Here is a 15,138-nt window from a genome sequence, read left to right as displayed (position 1 = left end):
TATAAAGGTGTGGAGGCTAGATGTCTCAGAGGTATTGGTGAAATTAAGTTTTTTTTTTTTTTCCCGGGGGGGGGGTGAAGGGGAGAGAGAGAGAGAGGGGCGCGTGTGTGGGGGAGGGGCAGAGAGAGACTTGTAAGTAGGCTCCACGCCCAGCTCAGTCTCCCAATCCTGAGATCATGACCTGAGCCGAGTCCCATGCTTAACCCACTGAGCCACCCAGGCACCCCAAAATTAAGTTTTTTAAACATTTTTTGAAAGAATTAAGTTGCCAGTTATTGCTAATGGTTTTTGAGGCACTTTTAGGGATAAATGGAGGAGATATCTTGGAACTTGCTGATTGAGGTCCCAGTACACAGACATTTGTAATTATTTTAGAGAGATTTCTTAGTGATATATAGCCTCCAACTAATGTTCACTGATGTGTTTTATCACATGTCTTAAGCCCTTCTAGTCTGATCATGAGGTAAAGAAGTGAAGAATAGAATGTTTGTGTTCTTCCCAAAATCTTAGCATACGTGCTTTGATACATCAAAATTAAAAGGATTCTTGGAATTATTCATGCTTATTTATTTATTTATTTATTTATTTATTTATTTTAATAGTTTAGGGACCTTTTTTTTTTTTTTAATTTTTATTTATTTATTTGACAGAGAGAGAGACAGCGAGAGAGGGAACACAAGCAAGGGGAGTGTGAGAGGGAGAAGCAGGCTTCCCGCGGAGTGAGGAGCCCGATGCGGGGCTCGATCCCAGGACCCCGGGATCATGACCTGAGCCGAAGGCAGACGCTCAATGACTGAGCCACCCAGGCGCCCTGCTTATTTATTTTTTAAAGATTTTATTTATTTATTTGACAGAGAAAGAGAGCATAAGCAAGGGGAGTGGCAGGCAGAGGGAGAGGGAGAAGCAGGCTTGATTCGGGGCTTGATTCCAGGGACCCTGGGATCATGACCTGAGCCAAAGGTAGATGCTTGCTGACTGAGCCACCCAGGCACCCCTATTCATGCTTATTTTTTTAAAAGGCCTTTGGGCTAAAACTAATGATGTAATGTATGGTGATTAACATAACAATAAAAAATAAAATAAAAGGCTTTTGGGCTAAAACTAATGATGTAATGTATGGTGATTAACATAACAATAAAAATAAAAAATAATAAAAGGCTTTTGGGTATTTACTCAAGAGCCACAATATTTAATTTGATTGCCTCTATGGACACTACAAAGTTCTTAGCATGAACAGTTATTTTCATACTATTCTATTTTAACATTTATCTTAAATATAAAACTTTTACTTTAATTAGTACATTCTAACAAATCTTAGTAAGTTATAATGGGCTGTCTTTGGTAGAGGTAACCATAAAACATTAATGATGCAATAATGCAAAGCGGTTAAGTTTTTCTTTTTAATCTATGTGCTAGTTTTTGGTTATTCTCCCAAGACCAGATCAATACTGTTGTAGAGAGCATTTGTTTATTGAAAATTGAATACATTTCTCTTTTTTATCTTATTGACTGAATAACAATTTGATGTTTTGTTCATATATTCATATTATTGTTCATATATTCATATATTATGTACCAGTCACTGTGCCAGATGCTGAGAATAGAGACATGCTCTCAAGGAGTATTCAAAACTTTACCTTCTCTAAAGTAGTCCTTAAGTTAGGAAATTTGTAATAATAAATCTGTTAAAAATAGTTTTTGGCAATATTTTGTTTTTCTAAAAAGAAGTGTAAAATCTTTATAAATAATTTTTGTTATAGCTCTTTGAGGTTATTTTTCCCTGTGCAGAAGGACAGTTTACTGAGAATAGGAGATTGTCTTAAAAAAGTCTTCAGTATAGAATTCAGCACTAGAATTGGAGTATGCTTAGTGGCATTACCTTTTATTTTCATATGTACTTATTATGACATATTAAATTCTTGTTTTACAAGGCTTACTGGTTTGACTGCTTTTGATTGTATTTTTCAAGTCCTACACATGAACCTTTCAAGTCTATTGCTAATATCTTGAACTCTCATTTAGATGTTAAGCAAGTAAGATGTATTTAAAAAAATCAAACTATTTAGGAGTAATATTGTTTTTAACGCATAGAGAGTAAGAACAATGAAACAAGCATTTTTTGGTATTATCTGCTTTGAAAAAATGAAAATTGTTACTTATTAGCATATTTTCCATGGCTCATATTTGACAATGGACTCTGAAGATTTAAATTTTAAAATAATGAAAGAATAAAATTCATATTAAAAAAATTTAAATTACAGCATTTTAAAATTAGTACTTGCATCTGGTAAAATACTGAAAAGGGACAAAAGAGTCTCCCTTTTGGACTTGGTACTTCAGCCATTTTGTTCCTTTCTCCTGTAGGCAATGTTCTTGGAAATCCCTCCAGAGATAGTCTATATGTACACAAGCAATTATACACTGTATTTCTTCCTGTCCTCTCCCCCCCACTTTTTTGGGGTAAGAAACCCCCACATATATTGTAGTATACCTTAAACATTTCTTTGTACTTTAAAAAAAAAAAGATTTATTATTAGAGAGAGAGGGTGCTTCACATGCTCCAGGTCATGCAAGTAGGGGGAGGGGCACAGGGAGAAGGAGAGAGAATCCCAAGCAGACTCCCTGCTGTGCATGGAGCCCAGTGCCTGCTCAGTCTCATGATCTTTGAGATCATGACCTGAGCCCAAATCATGAGTTGGATGCTTAACTGACTGAGCCACCCAGGTCCCCCACTTCTTCGTACTTTTAAATTTTTTTTAATTTTTATTTTTTTTAAAGATTTTATTTATTTTTTGAGACAGAGAGAGAGAGCAGGAGCAGGGGGAGGGGCAGAGGGAGTGGGAGAGGCAGACTCCCCGCTGAGCAGGGAGCGTGATGCAGGGCTTGATCCCTGGACCCTGGGATCATGACCTGAGCTGAAGGCAGATGCTTAACCAACTGAGCCACCCAGGCACCTCTTCTTTGTACTTTTTTAACTTAACAATTGATCTTGCAGATTGTTTTATGCCACTACCTGAAGAAATTCATTCCTTTTTATAGCTGTATAGTGAGAATAGAATTATTAAATCATCCCAATAGACATAGTTAGCTATTGTTATAGTGAATGACCTCAGTAATTTTTTTTAAATATAGGAATCAGAAGTTTCATTTTGTCCTATTAAACTAGGTGATTTTTATTAGATGTTGGGAAAATGTTGAAACCATTTTTTCTTCTTTTTTCAGATAGTCAGACAGCTAAATGGAGTCTGAGCAGCTGTTCCATAGAGGATACTATAGAAACAGCTACAACAGTATAACAAGTGCAAGTAGTGATGAGGAGCTTTTAGATGGAGCAGGTGTTATTATGGACTTTCAGACTTCTGAAGATGACAATTTGTTAGATGGTGACACAGCAGTTGGTAAGTTTGGCATTACAACTTTTAATATTTGTGGTAATTAATGTCTACTAATAAATTATACATTGTTGAGGTTGAGTTTTTGGGTAACTTTTTAAATTGAGTTGATTCATATAAACAACTGTTTTAAGGTGTTCAGTGGCATTTAGCGCATTCACAATATTGTGCAACTACCATTTTTATCTAGTTGCAAAACATTTTCATTACCCCAAAAGAAAACTTTGTATGTGGGTAAACTTAAAAATTTAAATATAATATAATATGGAGATGTATACAACTATAATTGGGATCCTCAGAGAAATAGAACCGAATAGTATATACATAGATATCCAGAAAGAGATTTTTTTTTTTGATGTGGTGTTCCATGATTCATTGTTTGTGCATAACACCCAGTGCTCCATGCAGAACGTGCCCTCTTTAATACCCATCACCAGGCTAACCCATCCTCCCACCCCCTCCCCTCTAGAACCCTCAGTTTGTTTTTCAGAGTCCATCGTCTCTCATGGTCAGAAAGAGATTTATTATGAAGGATTGCCTCACATGATTGTGGAGGCTGAGTCCTACAGTCTGTCATCTGGAAATTGGAAACTCAGGAAAGCTGGTGGTATAGTTCTAGTCCAAACCCAGAGGCCTGAGAACCAGGGTAGCCAGGGGTGTAAGTCTCAAGGCCACAGATCTAGAAGTGCTAATGTCGGAAGGCAGAAGAAGATAGATGTTCCATGTCCAGCAAAGAGCAGTTTCACCTTTCCTCTGCCTTCTGTTCTATTCAGATCCTCAACTGATTGGATGATGCCCACTTGCCATTGGTTAGGTCACCTTTTTTAAGTGTACTGAGTCCAATGCTAATCTCTTCTGGAAAGACCCTCACAGGCACACCTGTAAATGTTTTATCAGCCATCTGGGTATCCCGTTGATCAGTGAAGTTGACATATAAAATTAGCCATCATAACAATCAGCAGATCATATGTGTAGAAATTGTACAAAGTGAAAACACACATATAATTATCCCTCAATCGAAAAATAAAACATTACCTGTTCCTTCAGAATTCTCCCTTGTTCCCCCTTCCAGTTTCAAAGGTAACTATTATTTTGACTTCTATCGATTAGTTTACAGGTATTTAAACTTTATATAAATAGAATTATACTATTTATACTCTTTTGTGTCTGGTGTCATTTATGTTTTGAGATTCATTTATGTTGCTGAATATAGCAGTAATTATTTTCATTGCCATGTAGTATCTCATTGTGTAAATATGCTGCAGTTTTTCTGTTCTATTCATCATATATTGTTGGTGGATGTTTAGTTTTTTTTTTTTCTTTCAGATTTTGGCTATCACTAATAATGCTTACGAATTTTCATGTACCTGTATTTTAGTGCACATTATATATACAATTCTGTGGGGTTTATACCTTGGAATGGAATTCTTAGTTGATAGGGTATGTGGATCTCAGTAGTACCAGCTCCTGTCAAAGATAGTTTCAGAGTAAGTTATAGCATGTTTATTATACCAGCAGTGTGTGAGCGTTCTAGTTCCTCCACATCTTCACTAATACTTGATATTTTCAGTTTTAAGAATTTTGGCTATTCTAGTGTGGGTGCAGTATTCTCACATTTTGGTTTTATTTTACATTTGTCTGAAAGCTTATGAGTTTAAATACCTTTTTGCATGTTTATTGGCTTTTAGATTGCCTCTTTTGAATTGCCTGTTCAGGCTTTTTGCCTATTTTGTGAGTTCTTTATGCATTCTGATTAAGAGTCCTTTGTCAGATATATGTATTGCAAATGTCTTTTCTTGCTCTGGTATGCCTTTTTACTTCTTTTTTTTTTTTAAGATTTTATTTATTTATTTGAGAGAGAGAGAATGAGAGACAGAGAGCATGAGAGGGAGGAGGGTCAGAGGGAGAAGCAGACTCCCTGCCGAACAGGGAGCCCGATGCGGGACTCGATCCCAGGACTCCAGGATCATGACCTGAGCCGAAGGCAGTCACTTAACCAACTGAGCCACCCAGGCGCCCGATGCCATTTTACTTCTTAATGGAATCTTTTGGTGAAGATGCCATCAATTCTAATGAAATCCAGTTAATCTTTTCCTTTATTTTTGTCTTTTTTGTGTTCTGCTTAAGATCTCTTCCCATACCTCAAGGTCATGAAGAAATTAGCTGATTTTCTTCTAGAAGTTTTATTTTTTGTGTCTTTCACATTTAGATTTATAATCTACCTTGCATCTAATTTTTATATGTGATGTAAATTAAAGATTTAGATTCAGTTTTTTTCCCATTTGGATAACTAGTTGATCCAGCACCATTTATTGAAAAAACCTTCCATTCTCCTGTGTATTGCAGTGACATCTTTATCATCTATCAGGTGGATATATTTCTGTAGATCTGTTTCTGGATTTTATACTCTGTTGTATTGAAATATTTTTCTCTCTTTATGCCAAAAGCCATCATATATTTTGAGTTTTGCTTTTCACATTGGTCTTTTATTGACTTGTAGACCATGTTATATAGTCCATTTACATTTAATGTTATCACTGATATATTTGAGTTCAAATCTGCTGTTTTTATATTTGTTTTCGGTTTGTCATGGCTGTTCTTTTTCTCTATTTCTATTCTTCTCAGTACTTTGTTAGTTACACACTGTCTTATATTTTGTTTGGTGCATTACTCTATAGATTATAACATGCACTCTTGACTTTTTAGTTCTATAAAAGAGTACTTTTACCACTCCATGGAAAAGGCAAGGACCTTAGGATATTTTTTTTTTTTTTTTTTTAGGACCTTAGGATATTTTACCTCATTTTATCTCCCTTCCACTTTTTGTGCTGTTGTTGTTGTCTGTTTTAATTCTGCATATATTTTATATTCACAAGACATTATTGTTGTTTTACGTCCATGTCTATTTATTTATTTTTTAAGATTTTATTTGAAAGAGAGAGACCCTTTGCACACAACCAGGGGGAGGGACAGAGAGAGAGGGAGAAGCAGACTCCCCACTGAGCAGGGAGCCCAACACGGCCCCATCCCAGGACCCTGGGATCATAACCTGAGCCAAAGGCAGACGCTCTATGGACTGAGCCACCCAGGCACTCCGTCAGTGTCTATTTAGATTTAGCTGCATCTTTACTTTTTCTATTGCTCTTCATTCTATACTGCATTTTCATGTTTCTGTCTGGGTTAGTTATCTTTCTGCCTGAACAACTCTCATTAGTATTTCCTTTCATTACTGACTACTAACAATAAGTTCACTCAGTGTTTGTAAGTTTTTGTTTCCCTTTTATTTTTATAGGATATATTTGTAGTTATATATTTCTAGGTCTATAGTCATTTTCTTGTTTTTTCTTTTCTTTTTAAGATTTTATTTATTTGACACAGAGAGAGCACACTATCCAAGCAGGGGGAGTGGCAGGCAGAGGGAGAGGGAGAAGCAGGCTCCCTGCAGAGCAGGAAGCCCGATGTGGAGCTTGATCCCAGGACCCTGGGATCATGACCTGAGCTGAAGGCAGATGCTTAACTGACTGAGCCACCCAGGCATTCCCTATAGTCATTTTCTTTGAACTCTTTAAAGATACAATTCTTGTGTCATTTGCTTTCCATTATTTTTGTTGAAAAGTCAGCTATCAGTCTTATTTTTTCCCCTTTTGTCTGTTTTTCTTTGTTTTTGGTTTGGTTTTTAGAAACTTAACCAGGGTTGCCTAAGTGTGGTTTTCTTTGTATTTATCCTGGGTAGGGTTATTAGAGCCTCCTGAATTGTGACTTGATTTTTCTTTTTTGTTTTAATCTTTGGATAATTTTGACCGGTGAATCCTCAAGTGTTGTTTCTGCCATTCTCTCTCCCCTCTCCTTTTAGGGCTCCAATTACATGTGTTAGATCTTTACTCTGAGATCCTTGTGTTTCTTATGTACTTCTCTGTTTTTTGTTTTTTTTTTTTAATCTTTTTTTCCTTTTCATTTGGATATTTTAACTCATTTTGGGTAAATACCAAGGAATGTAGTAGCTGGCTCATATGGTAAGAGTATGTTTAGTTTTATAAGAAACTGCCAAATTGTCTTTTAAAATGATTGTACCATTTGCATTCCCACCAACAGTGAATAAGAGAGTTCCTGTTGCTCCACATATATGTCACATTTGATGTTGTCAGTAGTTTGGATTTTAGCTGTAACAACAGATGTGTAGTGGTATCTCATTGTTTTCTATCAAGTTTTGAATTTCAGTTATTTCTCAGCCATCAAATTTCCATTTGATTAATTTCCTATAAATTGCTATATTCTGGGAGAAATTGTCTGGTTTTTTTTGAACATATTAATCACTTGTTTAAAGTCCATACCTGAATATTCTTATACAAACCTGTGAGTCTGTATGTGTTGCCTGTTTTTTCTTTTGTTTTTCTAGTCTTTTGACCTTGACTTCAGGTATGTTTTGTAATTTTTGATTGAATGCTGGATATTGTATACAAAAAATTATAGATACTCTGGATGATGATATTTTCACCATAGCATATTTAATTTTTTTCTTGGTAGACAGGTAGTCTAGGAGCAAATTACATTGATCCCATTAAAGATCAAGAGAATTTGCAGCATGGTTTCAGACTTTCTAAGAGTTAGTCTATATTTTGACTTACTTTATTTTTAGGACATAGCCCTTGAGGATTTTAGTAGAAAGCTGTGTGTTTACTAAGACTCCTTCTCTTTGTTGGGTGCTGAAATTTAGTTTTTATCTCCCTGCATTTTGAGACTACGGACAGCTTTGCTTATCAATTTAGTCTCTTAACCACTTTTTGCTTAGTTTCTCAGCCTCTTGCTCTTAAAATTTAGGAACCATAAATATTTTTAGGGGAAAAGTATCATAGAATGTTCTGTTCTGTCTCTTTTCTCCAGGATATTGGGCCATTCAAGTCCACATTGGTGATTCTGAACTTCAGATCTTGTCTCCTCGACTGCATAACATTGCCAAAAGCTCCCCCTTTCACTTTCTGCTGGGGTTCTCAGTCTCTATACTTATGAATTAAGAAAAGGCTCAAGGGCAAAAAGTGGTTGAGACTGTTGAGTTTACCTGCTTCACTTTTTTTCAGAATCTTGGCACTTTAAATTCTTACTGCCTTGTATGCTCCCTGGCAGTTTTGGATATTCTTTGATTTAAAAAAATAAATAAATACAGAAAGAAAATATAGTATTTTGCTATTATTAATTATTTGCTCTCTTCATCACTGTATTTTTTCCTAATTTTAATTATGAGTTATAAACCAGATAAACACAAATATTCATATCAGGTGACATTTAATAGTCTACCCATTTTTCTGTGTTTAAGTAGTTTCTTAGCCCTTTACCTGGGATACAGGATTAACTCAAGGAAGTAAAACCCCTAGGAGGACCTAACTATTTCCTTCTTTCCACACTGCCATCAAGTGTTGATGATGTCTTTATTTGTGGTTTTCAATAGGAGAGAGTACCAATGAAGAAATACAAAAAAGGATTTTTTGTTGCTCTTTTTCTCACCAGAGAAGATACTTTTCCTAGAACAGTATCAGTAGACTTTTTCTTATATCACTGGCTAGAATTGGGTCATATGCCCATACCTACACTGATCACTGACGAAGAGGAATGGGATTACTGACTGGTTAGAAGAATCATAATTTGTTCCTTAAAATTAGGCACAATACCAATCAAACAAAATTAAAATTCTGTTAGCAAGGAAGAAATTGGAGTACTGTAGGGTAAGCAACCGTTGGTGTTTTCCATATAGATTCTGTCCTTGAAGGTAGTCTAGTTGAAGGTACAAAATGTGGAACAGCAGTTGACAGTGAACTATGTAAGTGTTAAATTGGGTGGTACAGATTTTAGATGTTACACTTCGAAGAAAAAGGATATTATTTTGATACCCCTTTAGAACTGCAGAGTGTTCTAGAAGGGGAGATAATACATGAAGTCCCAGCAATAGGAAAATGTATTATGTTGTGAGAGGGTAAATGTTCTTTTGTAAGATAGTGATATCCTTTCTTTCAGCATAGCTGATATGGTCCTGTTAACAGCGATTGGAAGGGTAACATCCTAGAAGAAATGGGGGCCTCAGATTAGATCTACCCTCATGGCCTAGGGCAGATGCAGATGTCAGAGGGAAGAGCTCGTTTCTGTGTCTGCTTAATATCTGGGGAGCATTTAAGTGGACAGTAGGACAAGCAGTTAGTTGTGTATTAAATATTCTTTCATGACTCCGTGTCTTTTTTTTTTTTTTAAGATTTTATTTACTTATTTGACAGAGAGAGAGAGAGCACAAGCAGCGGGAGCAGAAGAGGGAGAAGCAGGCTCCCCGCTGAGCAGGGAGCCCAATGCGGGGCTCGATCCAGGACCCTGGGATCATGACCTGAGCTGAAGGCAGTCCTTAACCAACTGAGCCACCCAGGCGCCCCTGTATCTTTTTAGTATACCAACAAAAATAAGGAGTTAATCATTGGAAAGTACTGATAGCGTTTTGGCATATGTGTTGAATGAAGATCTGTTATGTTTAGTGGCTTTTAAATTGTAGACCTGAATTTACATCCTGGCTCTGCCAGTTACTACCTCTGCAAGTCACTTAGCTTCTCTATGCCTTTGTTTTTTTCCTCTTTAAAGAGTAGTAGTACTCACTAAATGATTGCTTTGAGAATTAAGTGTGTGTAGAGACTTTAATACATAAATAATGTATATAGAATCTTTAGCACAGTAACTAACTCATGGTAAGGACTCAGTGTATGGTAGCTATTTCTGTTTTCTTCTGTGTTCCTTTCCCATTGGATATTGGATTCTATCTTCTGGCAGATATAAAATATTTTCACAAAGGACACCTAACCTCCACTTTTCATTAAGAGGCCTTCTAATGGCTTCTATTCAGTCTTAGGCTTTGTTAGGCTCTTTAATTTCCTAAGGAAAACTGGCTGAATGTAAATAAATAGCTCTGTTATAATTCCAAAAGATAATTCTTTTTTTTTTTCCAAAAGATAATTCTAAAATCACTGCTATCTAATGTATCGCAAACCCTCAGCAAAAAAAAAAAAAATAGATAAAAATAAATTAAAAACAAATACACACACACACTGGTGACTTCTGAAACCTTCTGTACAGTCCATCTCTCCAAAATACTCTAAAATACATCAATGAATCCTGCCAGAATATCAAATAATTGTCTATACTATGTATTAATGATGCCTCCAGAAGCAGTGTAGCCCAGCAGACACCTTGATTTTAGACTTCTGACTTCCAGAACTGTAAGAGAATAAATTTGTTTTCTTTTAAACCACAAAGTTTGTGGTAATTTGTTACATTAGCAGTAGGAAACTGATACATATATATCATTTAAATAATAATGCGGGTATTATTATAAACAGTGTCAGCCTTATAAATACCCTGAAAAAGATCTTGGAGACCTCCAGGGGTCTATAGAACACACTTGACCCCACATTTAGAATTCTGTTTTAAGATAAGCCAGCTACAAAATGCACATTGGGTAACTGAATAAGGTGACTTGTATTATAAGCTTTAAGAGTGGAAGGGCTTATATTAAAAGGGCAGAATCTTTATATATATATAATGTGAAGTCATTTCTCTTAAAATATTGTTTTTTAAGATTTATCTATTCATTTGACAGAGAGAGAGAGATCAGAAGTAGGCAGACAGGCAGGCAGAAGGAGAGGGAGAGGGAGAAGCAGGCTTCCCGCTGAGCACGGAGCCTGATGCGGGGGATCATGACCTGAGCTGAAGGCAGATACCCAACCGACTGAGCCAACCAGGCGTCCCTTAAAATATTATATGTACATGTGCACACAACTTTGGAGGGAAATACACCAAAATAATGATTTTACTCTTGGTGATGGAATTTGGGTGCTTTTAATTTTCTTCATGCTTTGCAGTGTTTTCCAAATTGTCACCAGCTTGGCTATAGATCTGTAAAACCGAGCTGAAACTTACAAGGAATTATAAGGTGTATTTGTTAATGTAGGAGGATAGAATATATTTCTTTAATAGTTTGTTGACTTGCTTTATAACTTTTAAATATTTAATCACATGGCAAATGGGTCTTCCTTTGTACTCTTGGTCTGGGCCTTGTAAATGTTAGGGTTGGGCTTGTGCCCAGCTGTCATATCTCCAGGTCTTTGAACATGTTTCCTTTGCCCATATACCAATTATTACTTGTACTTTGCTTCTCACGTTAGACCTCCCGCCCTCTGGAAAACCTTACCAGACTTCTCAGGTTTGGGCTAGGGGCCCCTCCTATGTAGTTAATTGTATTGCTTTTACTGTGTTTGCTTACTTGACTTTCCTTACTTGCCTTTTTCTTTATAACCTGCCCTCCTCCTACATTAAGCTGTACTTTCAGTATAATTATCCCAGTAAATCTTGTTGGCTTGTATGTCATTTATTTTTCTGCCTACATAGTTTTAGAGTGATCCATTATGTATTGATTACATATTTTAACTCTTGATAAGCAATCTTATTTTCCTTATTTCTAAACTTTGTGAGGACGGGATGTTAGTATATCACGGACAGCCACATATGCTGTTTATTTTATCCTCCCTTCTTACAATGCCTAATATACTGGCATGCACATAGCAGAAGCTCATTAGAAGTTGCTGTTTTATAAAAAAAAGTCTATTTTAACATATTTGCCAATCATCTTTTATGATTTTTAGGAGTATTTTTTCCTTTTTTATTTATTGAATTAGTATGGTTATATAGAGAAAAGTTTTGGTTTAACTGGACACGTAGGAAGCCTACAGTAGGATATTCAGTGGAGTAGCAGGAACTATGAATGTACCTATATTGTTACAGCTGTATTGCGGAGGGACCCACCACAGTGGTGGTGTGGTCTGAGAGGTAGAAGGCACGGGATAGAAGATATTGCCTCTATCAATATCTGGCTCCCTGACATTACTCATTGTCATCACTTCTATTTCTCAGTTTTCTTATCTGAAAAATGAATGCAAAATATCTATTCTACCCACCCAACTCAGCTCAGCTTTTGAAACAAAATAAGATAGCTTTTTAAAAAGAAAGGGTGAAAGTGTTGCTATTATGTATGAGGGTCATTTGTGGCAATTTTGGCTTGGGTGCTCAAAGTTTAAAATTATTTACACTTTGTGCAGCTTTCAGATTACATCATGACATTCAGGTAGATTATCCTGGGTTCACAAAAGTCTTAAATGATTAACTCTAGGACTTAGTAATGGATTTCTCTGGAGAGATGCTGATTGTAGAACTGGGCAGGGAATATACAAGATGAGCCCAGATTATGTGTAGTAGGAGAAGTAAGGAAGTGTCAAAAAAAAACAAAAAACAAAAACAGAAGGATGAGGGATTATCCAAGGAACACAGGAACTAGCCTGAAAGAGCTCCAAATAGCCAAAACTGGAACAATTTGAGCAACAAAATAAATAGTGCACAATTGGATTGTAACTAAAGTATAAAATAAATATAAATGAGCATGTAAATATGATGTAAATGATAGACATTGATATAAATGATCGAATGAATAAATAAATGGAGGAAAAGAGACAAGTCTCCCTTGTAGAAGAATTCCAAATAATTTATGTAAATAGGGCTCCTGGGTGGCTCAGTTGGTTAAGCGACTGCCTTCGGCTCAGGTCATGATCCTGGAGTCCCGCATTGGCCTCCCTGCTCAGCAGGGAGTCTGCTTCTCCCTCTGACCCTCCCCCATCTCATGTGCTCTCTCACTCTCTCTCTCATTCTCACTCTCTCAAATAAATAAATGAAGTCTTTAAAAAAAAATGATTTAAATATTCCACCCTCATGGAAGAGGAGCTTACTTCCTACCTCTTTCTCTCTTAATGGAGGGCTAGACTTAGTGACTTACTTCCAAAGAATAGAATTGGAAAAGAAGGGGAAAACAGTAACTTTGCAGTGGAGAAATGTGGCAGACACTTTTGTAACCAGGTAATGAAGGTTAATATCACCAGTGATGTCATGTGGATATTACATACCCCTAAAATGTGACAGGAAAGACACTTCACCTTTGTTATAATTCTTTTCAAAGACCCATAATTCCACTAAAACCACAAGAGAAACATAGACCTGTATTGAGGGGATATTTTGCAGGACACTTAACCAGTCAAGGTCATGAAAAATCAGGAAAGACTGAGAAATTATCATAGGCCAGAGGAGTTTAGGGAGACATGTTAAAATACATTGTGATATACTGGATTGAAACCTGGAATAGGAAGAGGACATTAATAGAAAAATTGGTAAAATTTAGATAAGGTCTGGAGTTTACTTAATAGTAATGTACCATTGTCAGTTTCTTAGTTTAGACAAATGTACTATGGAAATTTAAAATGTTAACAGTTGAGGAAACTGAGTGGGAGGTATTTGGGACCTCTTTATACTGTCTTTGCAACTTTTTGTAAATCTATAATTTTTTTTTTTTAAGATTTTATTTATTTATTTGACAGAGAGAGAGGGAACACAAGCAGGGAGAGTAGAGAGGGAGAAGCAGGCTTCCCGCAGACCAGGGAGCCCGATGTGGGACTCGATCCCAGGACCCTGGGACCATGACCTGAGCCGAAGGCAGATGCTTAACGACTGAGCCACGCAGGCGCCCCTGCAACTTTTTGTAAATCTAAAATTAGTCCAAAATAAAGTTTATTTTAAAAAATGAGTTGGGAAGAGTTAAACTTTTAAATAATGAAGGCAAAATATGTTTGTTGTAGAAAATGTGAATGATAAAAATATAAGGTAGTAAATGAAAATCTTTCATAATCCTACTACTCATAGATAACTGATAATTTTGGTATTTTATTCAAGACTCAATTCTATGCATATTCCATTCAGCAGATAATTATTAGGCTCCTTTTGGGCCAGACACCATGCTAGGTGCTTGGTGATTGAATTGTTGCTAGGGTAGAAATTCTGAGTTGGTTGCTTTCTGTGAATAAGAATAATGAAGTTCTCAACACCATTTGTTGAAGAGACTGTCTTTTTTCCATTGGACATTCTTTCCTGCTTTGTTGAAGATTAGTTGACCATAGAGTGGAGGGTCCATTTCTGGGCTCTCTATTCTGTTCCATTGATCTATGTGTCTGTTTTTGTGCCAGTACCATACTATCTTGATGAGGACAGCTTTGTGATAGAGCTGGAAGTTCCTTACACCACACACAAAAATAAACTCAAAATGGTTGAAAGACCTAAATGTGAGACAGAAGTCCATCAAAATCCTAAAGGAGAACACAGGCAGCAACCTCTTCGACCTCAGCTGCAGCAGCTTCTTTCTAGAAACATCACCAAAGGCAAGGAAAGCAAGGGCAAAAATGAGCTGTTGGGACTTCATCAAGATAAAAAGCTTTTGCAGAGCAAAAGAAACCGTCAAAACCAAAAGACAGCTGACAGAATGGGAGAAGATATTTGCAAATGACATATCAGATAAAGGGCTAGTATCCAAAATCTGTAAAGAACTTATCAAACTCAACACCCAAAGAACAAATGATCCAATCAAGAAATGGGCAGAAGACATGAACAGACATTTTTCCAAAGAAGACATCCAAATGGCCAACAGACACATGAAAAAGTGGTCAACATCGCTCGGCATCAGGGAAATCCAAATCAAAACCTCAGTGAGATACCACCTCACACCAGTCAGAATGGCTAAAATTAACAAGTCAGGAAATGACAGATGTTGGTGGGGATGTGGAGAAAGGGGAACCCCTCCTACACTGTTGGTGGGAATGCAAACTGGTGCAGCCACTCTGGAAAACAGTAT

General features: G+C 36.5%; 1 protein-coding gene across 6 annotated transcripts in view; it reads left to right on the top strand.

Moving 5' to 3' along the window:
• CLCN3 (Cl-/H+ antiporter 3) overlaps nucleotides 1-15,138 on the top strand; it is an 89,276-nt gene that overhangs the window by 9,304 nt on the left and 64,834 nt on the right. For 4 of the 6 annotated variants that reach the window (XM_081811033.1, XM_081811047.1, XM_081811063.1 and 1 more), the window contains exon 2: nucleotides 3,223-3,398. In XM_081811033.1, coding sequence (XP_081667159.1) covers nucleotides 3,239-3,398 — 160 coding nt within the window. In that variant the 5' untranslated portion in view covers nucleotides 3,223-3,238. The remainder of the gene's footprint in view (nucleotides 1-3,222; nucleotides 3,399-15,138) is intronic. The other 2 variants (XM_081811042.1, XM_081811038.1) reach the window with 1 other exon arrangement.

This window comes from Leptonychotes weddellii, chromosome 2 (genome assembly GCF_054177405.1).
Source record: "Leptonychotes weddellii isolate Sample4059 chromosome 2, ASM5417740v2, whole genome shotgun sequence".
In the NCBI taxonomy this organism is placed as follows: Eukaryota; Metazoa; Chordata; class Mammalia; order Carnivora; family Phocidae; genus Leptonychotes; species Leptonychotes weddellii.
Note: the sequence above shows the minus strand (reverse complement) of the source record. Positions and strands in the feature narration are given on the sequence as shown.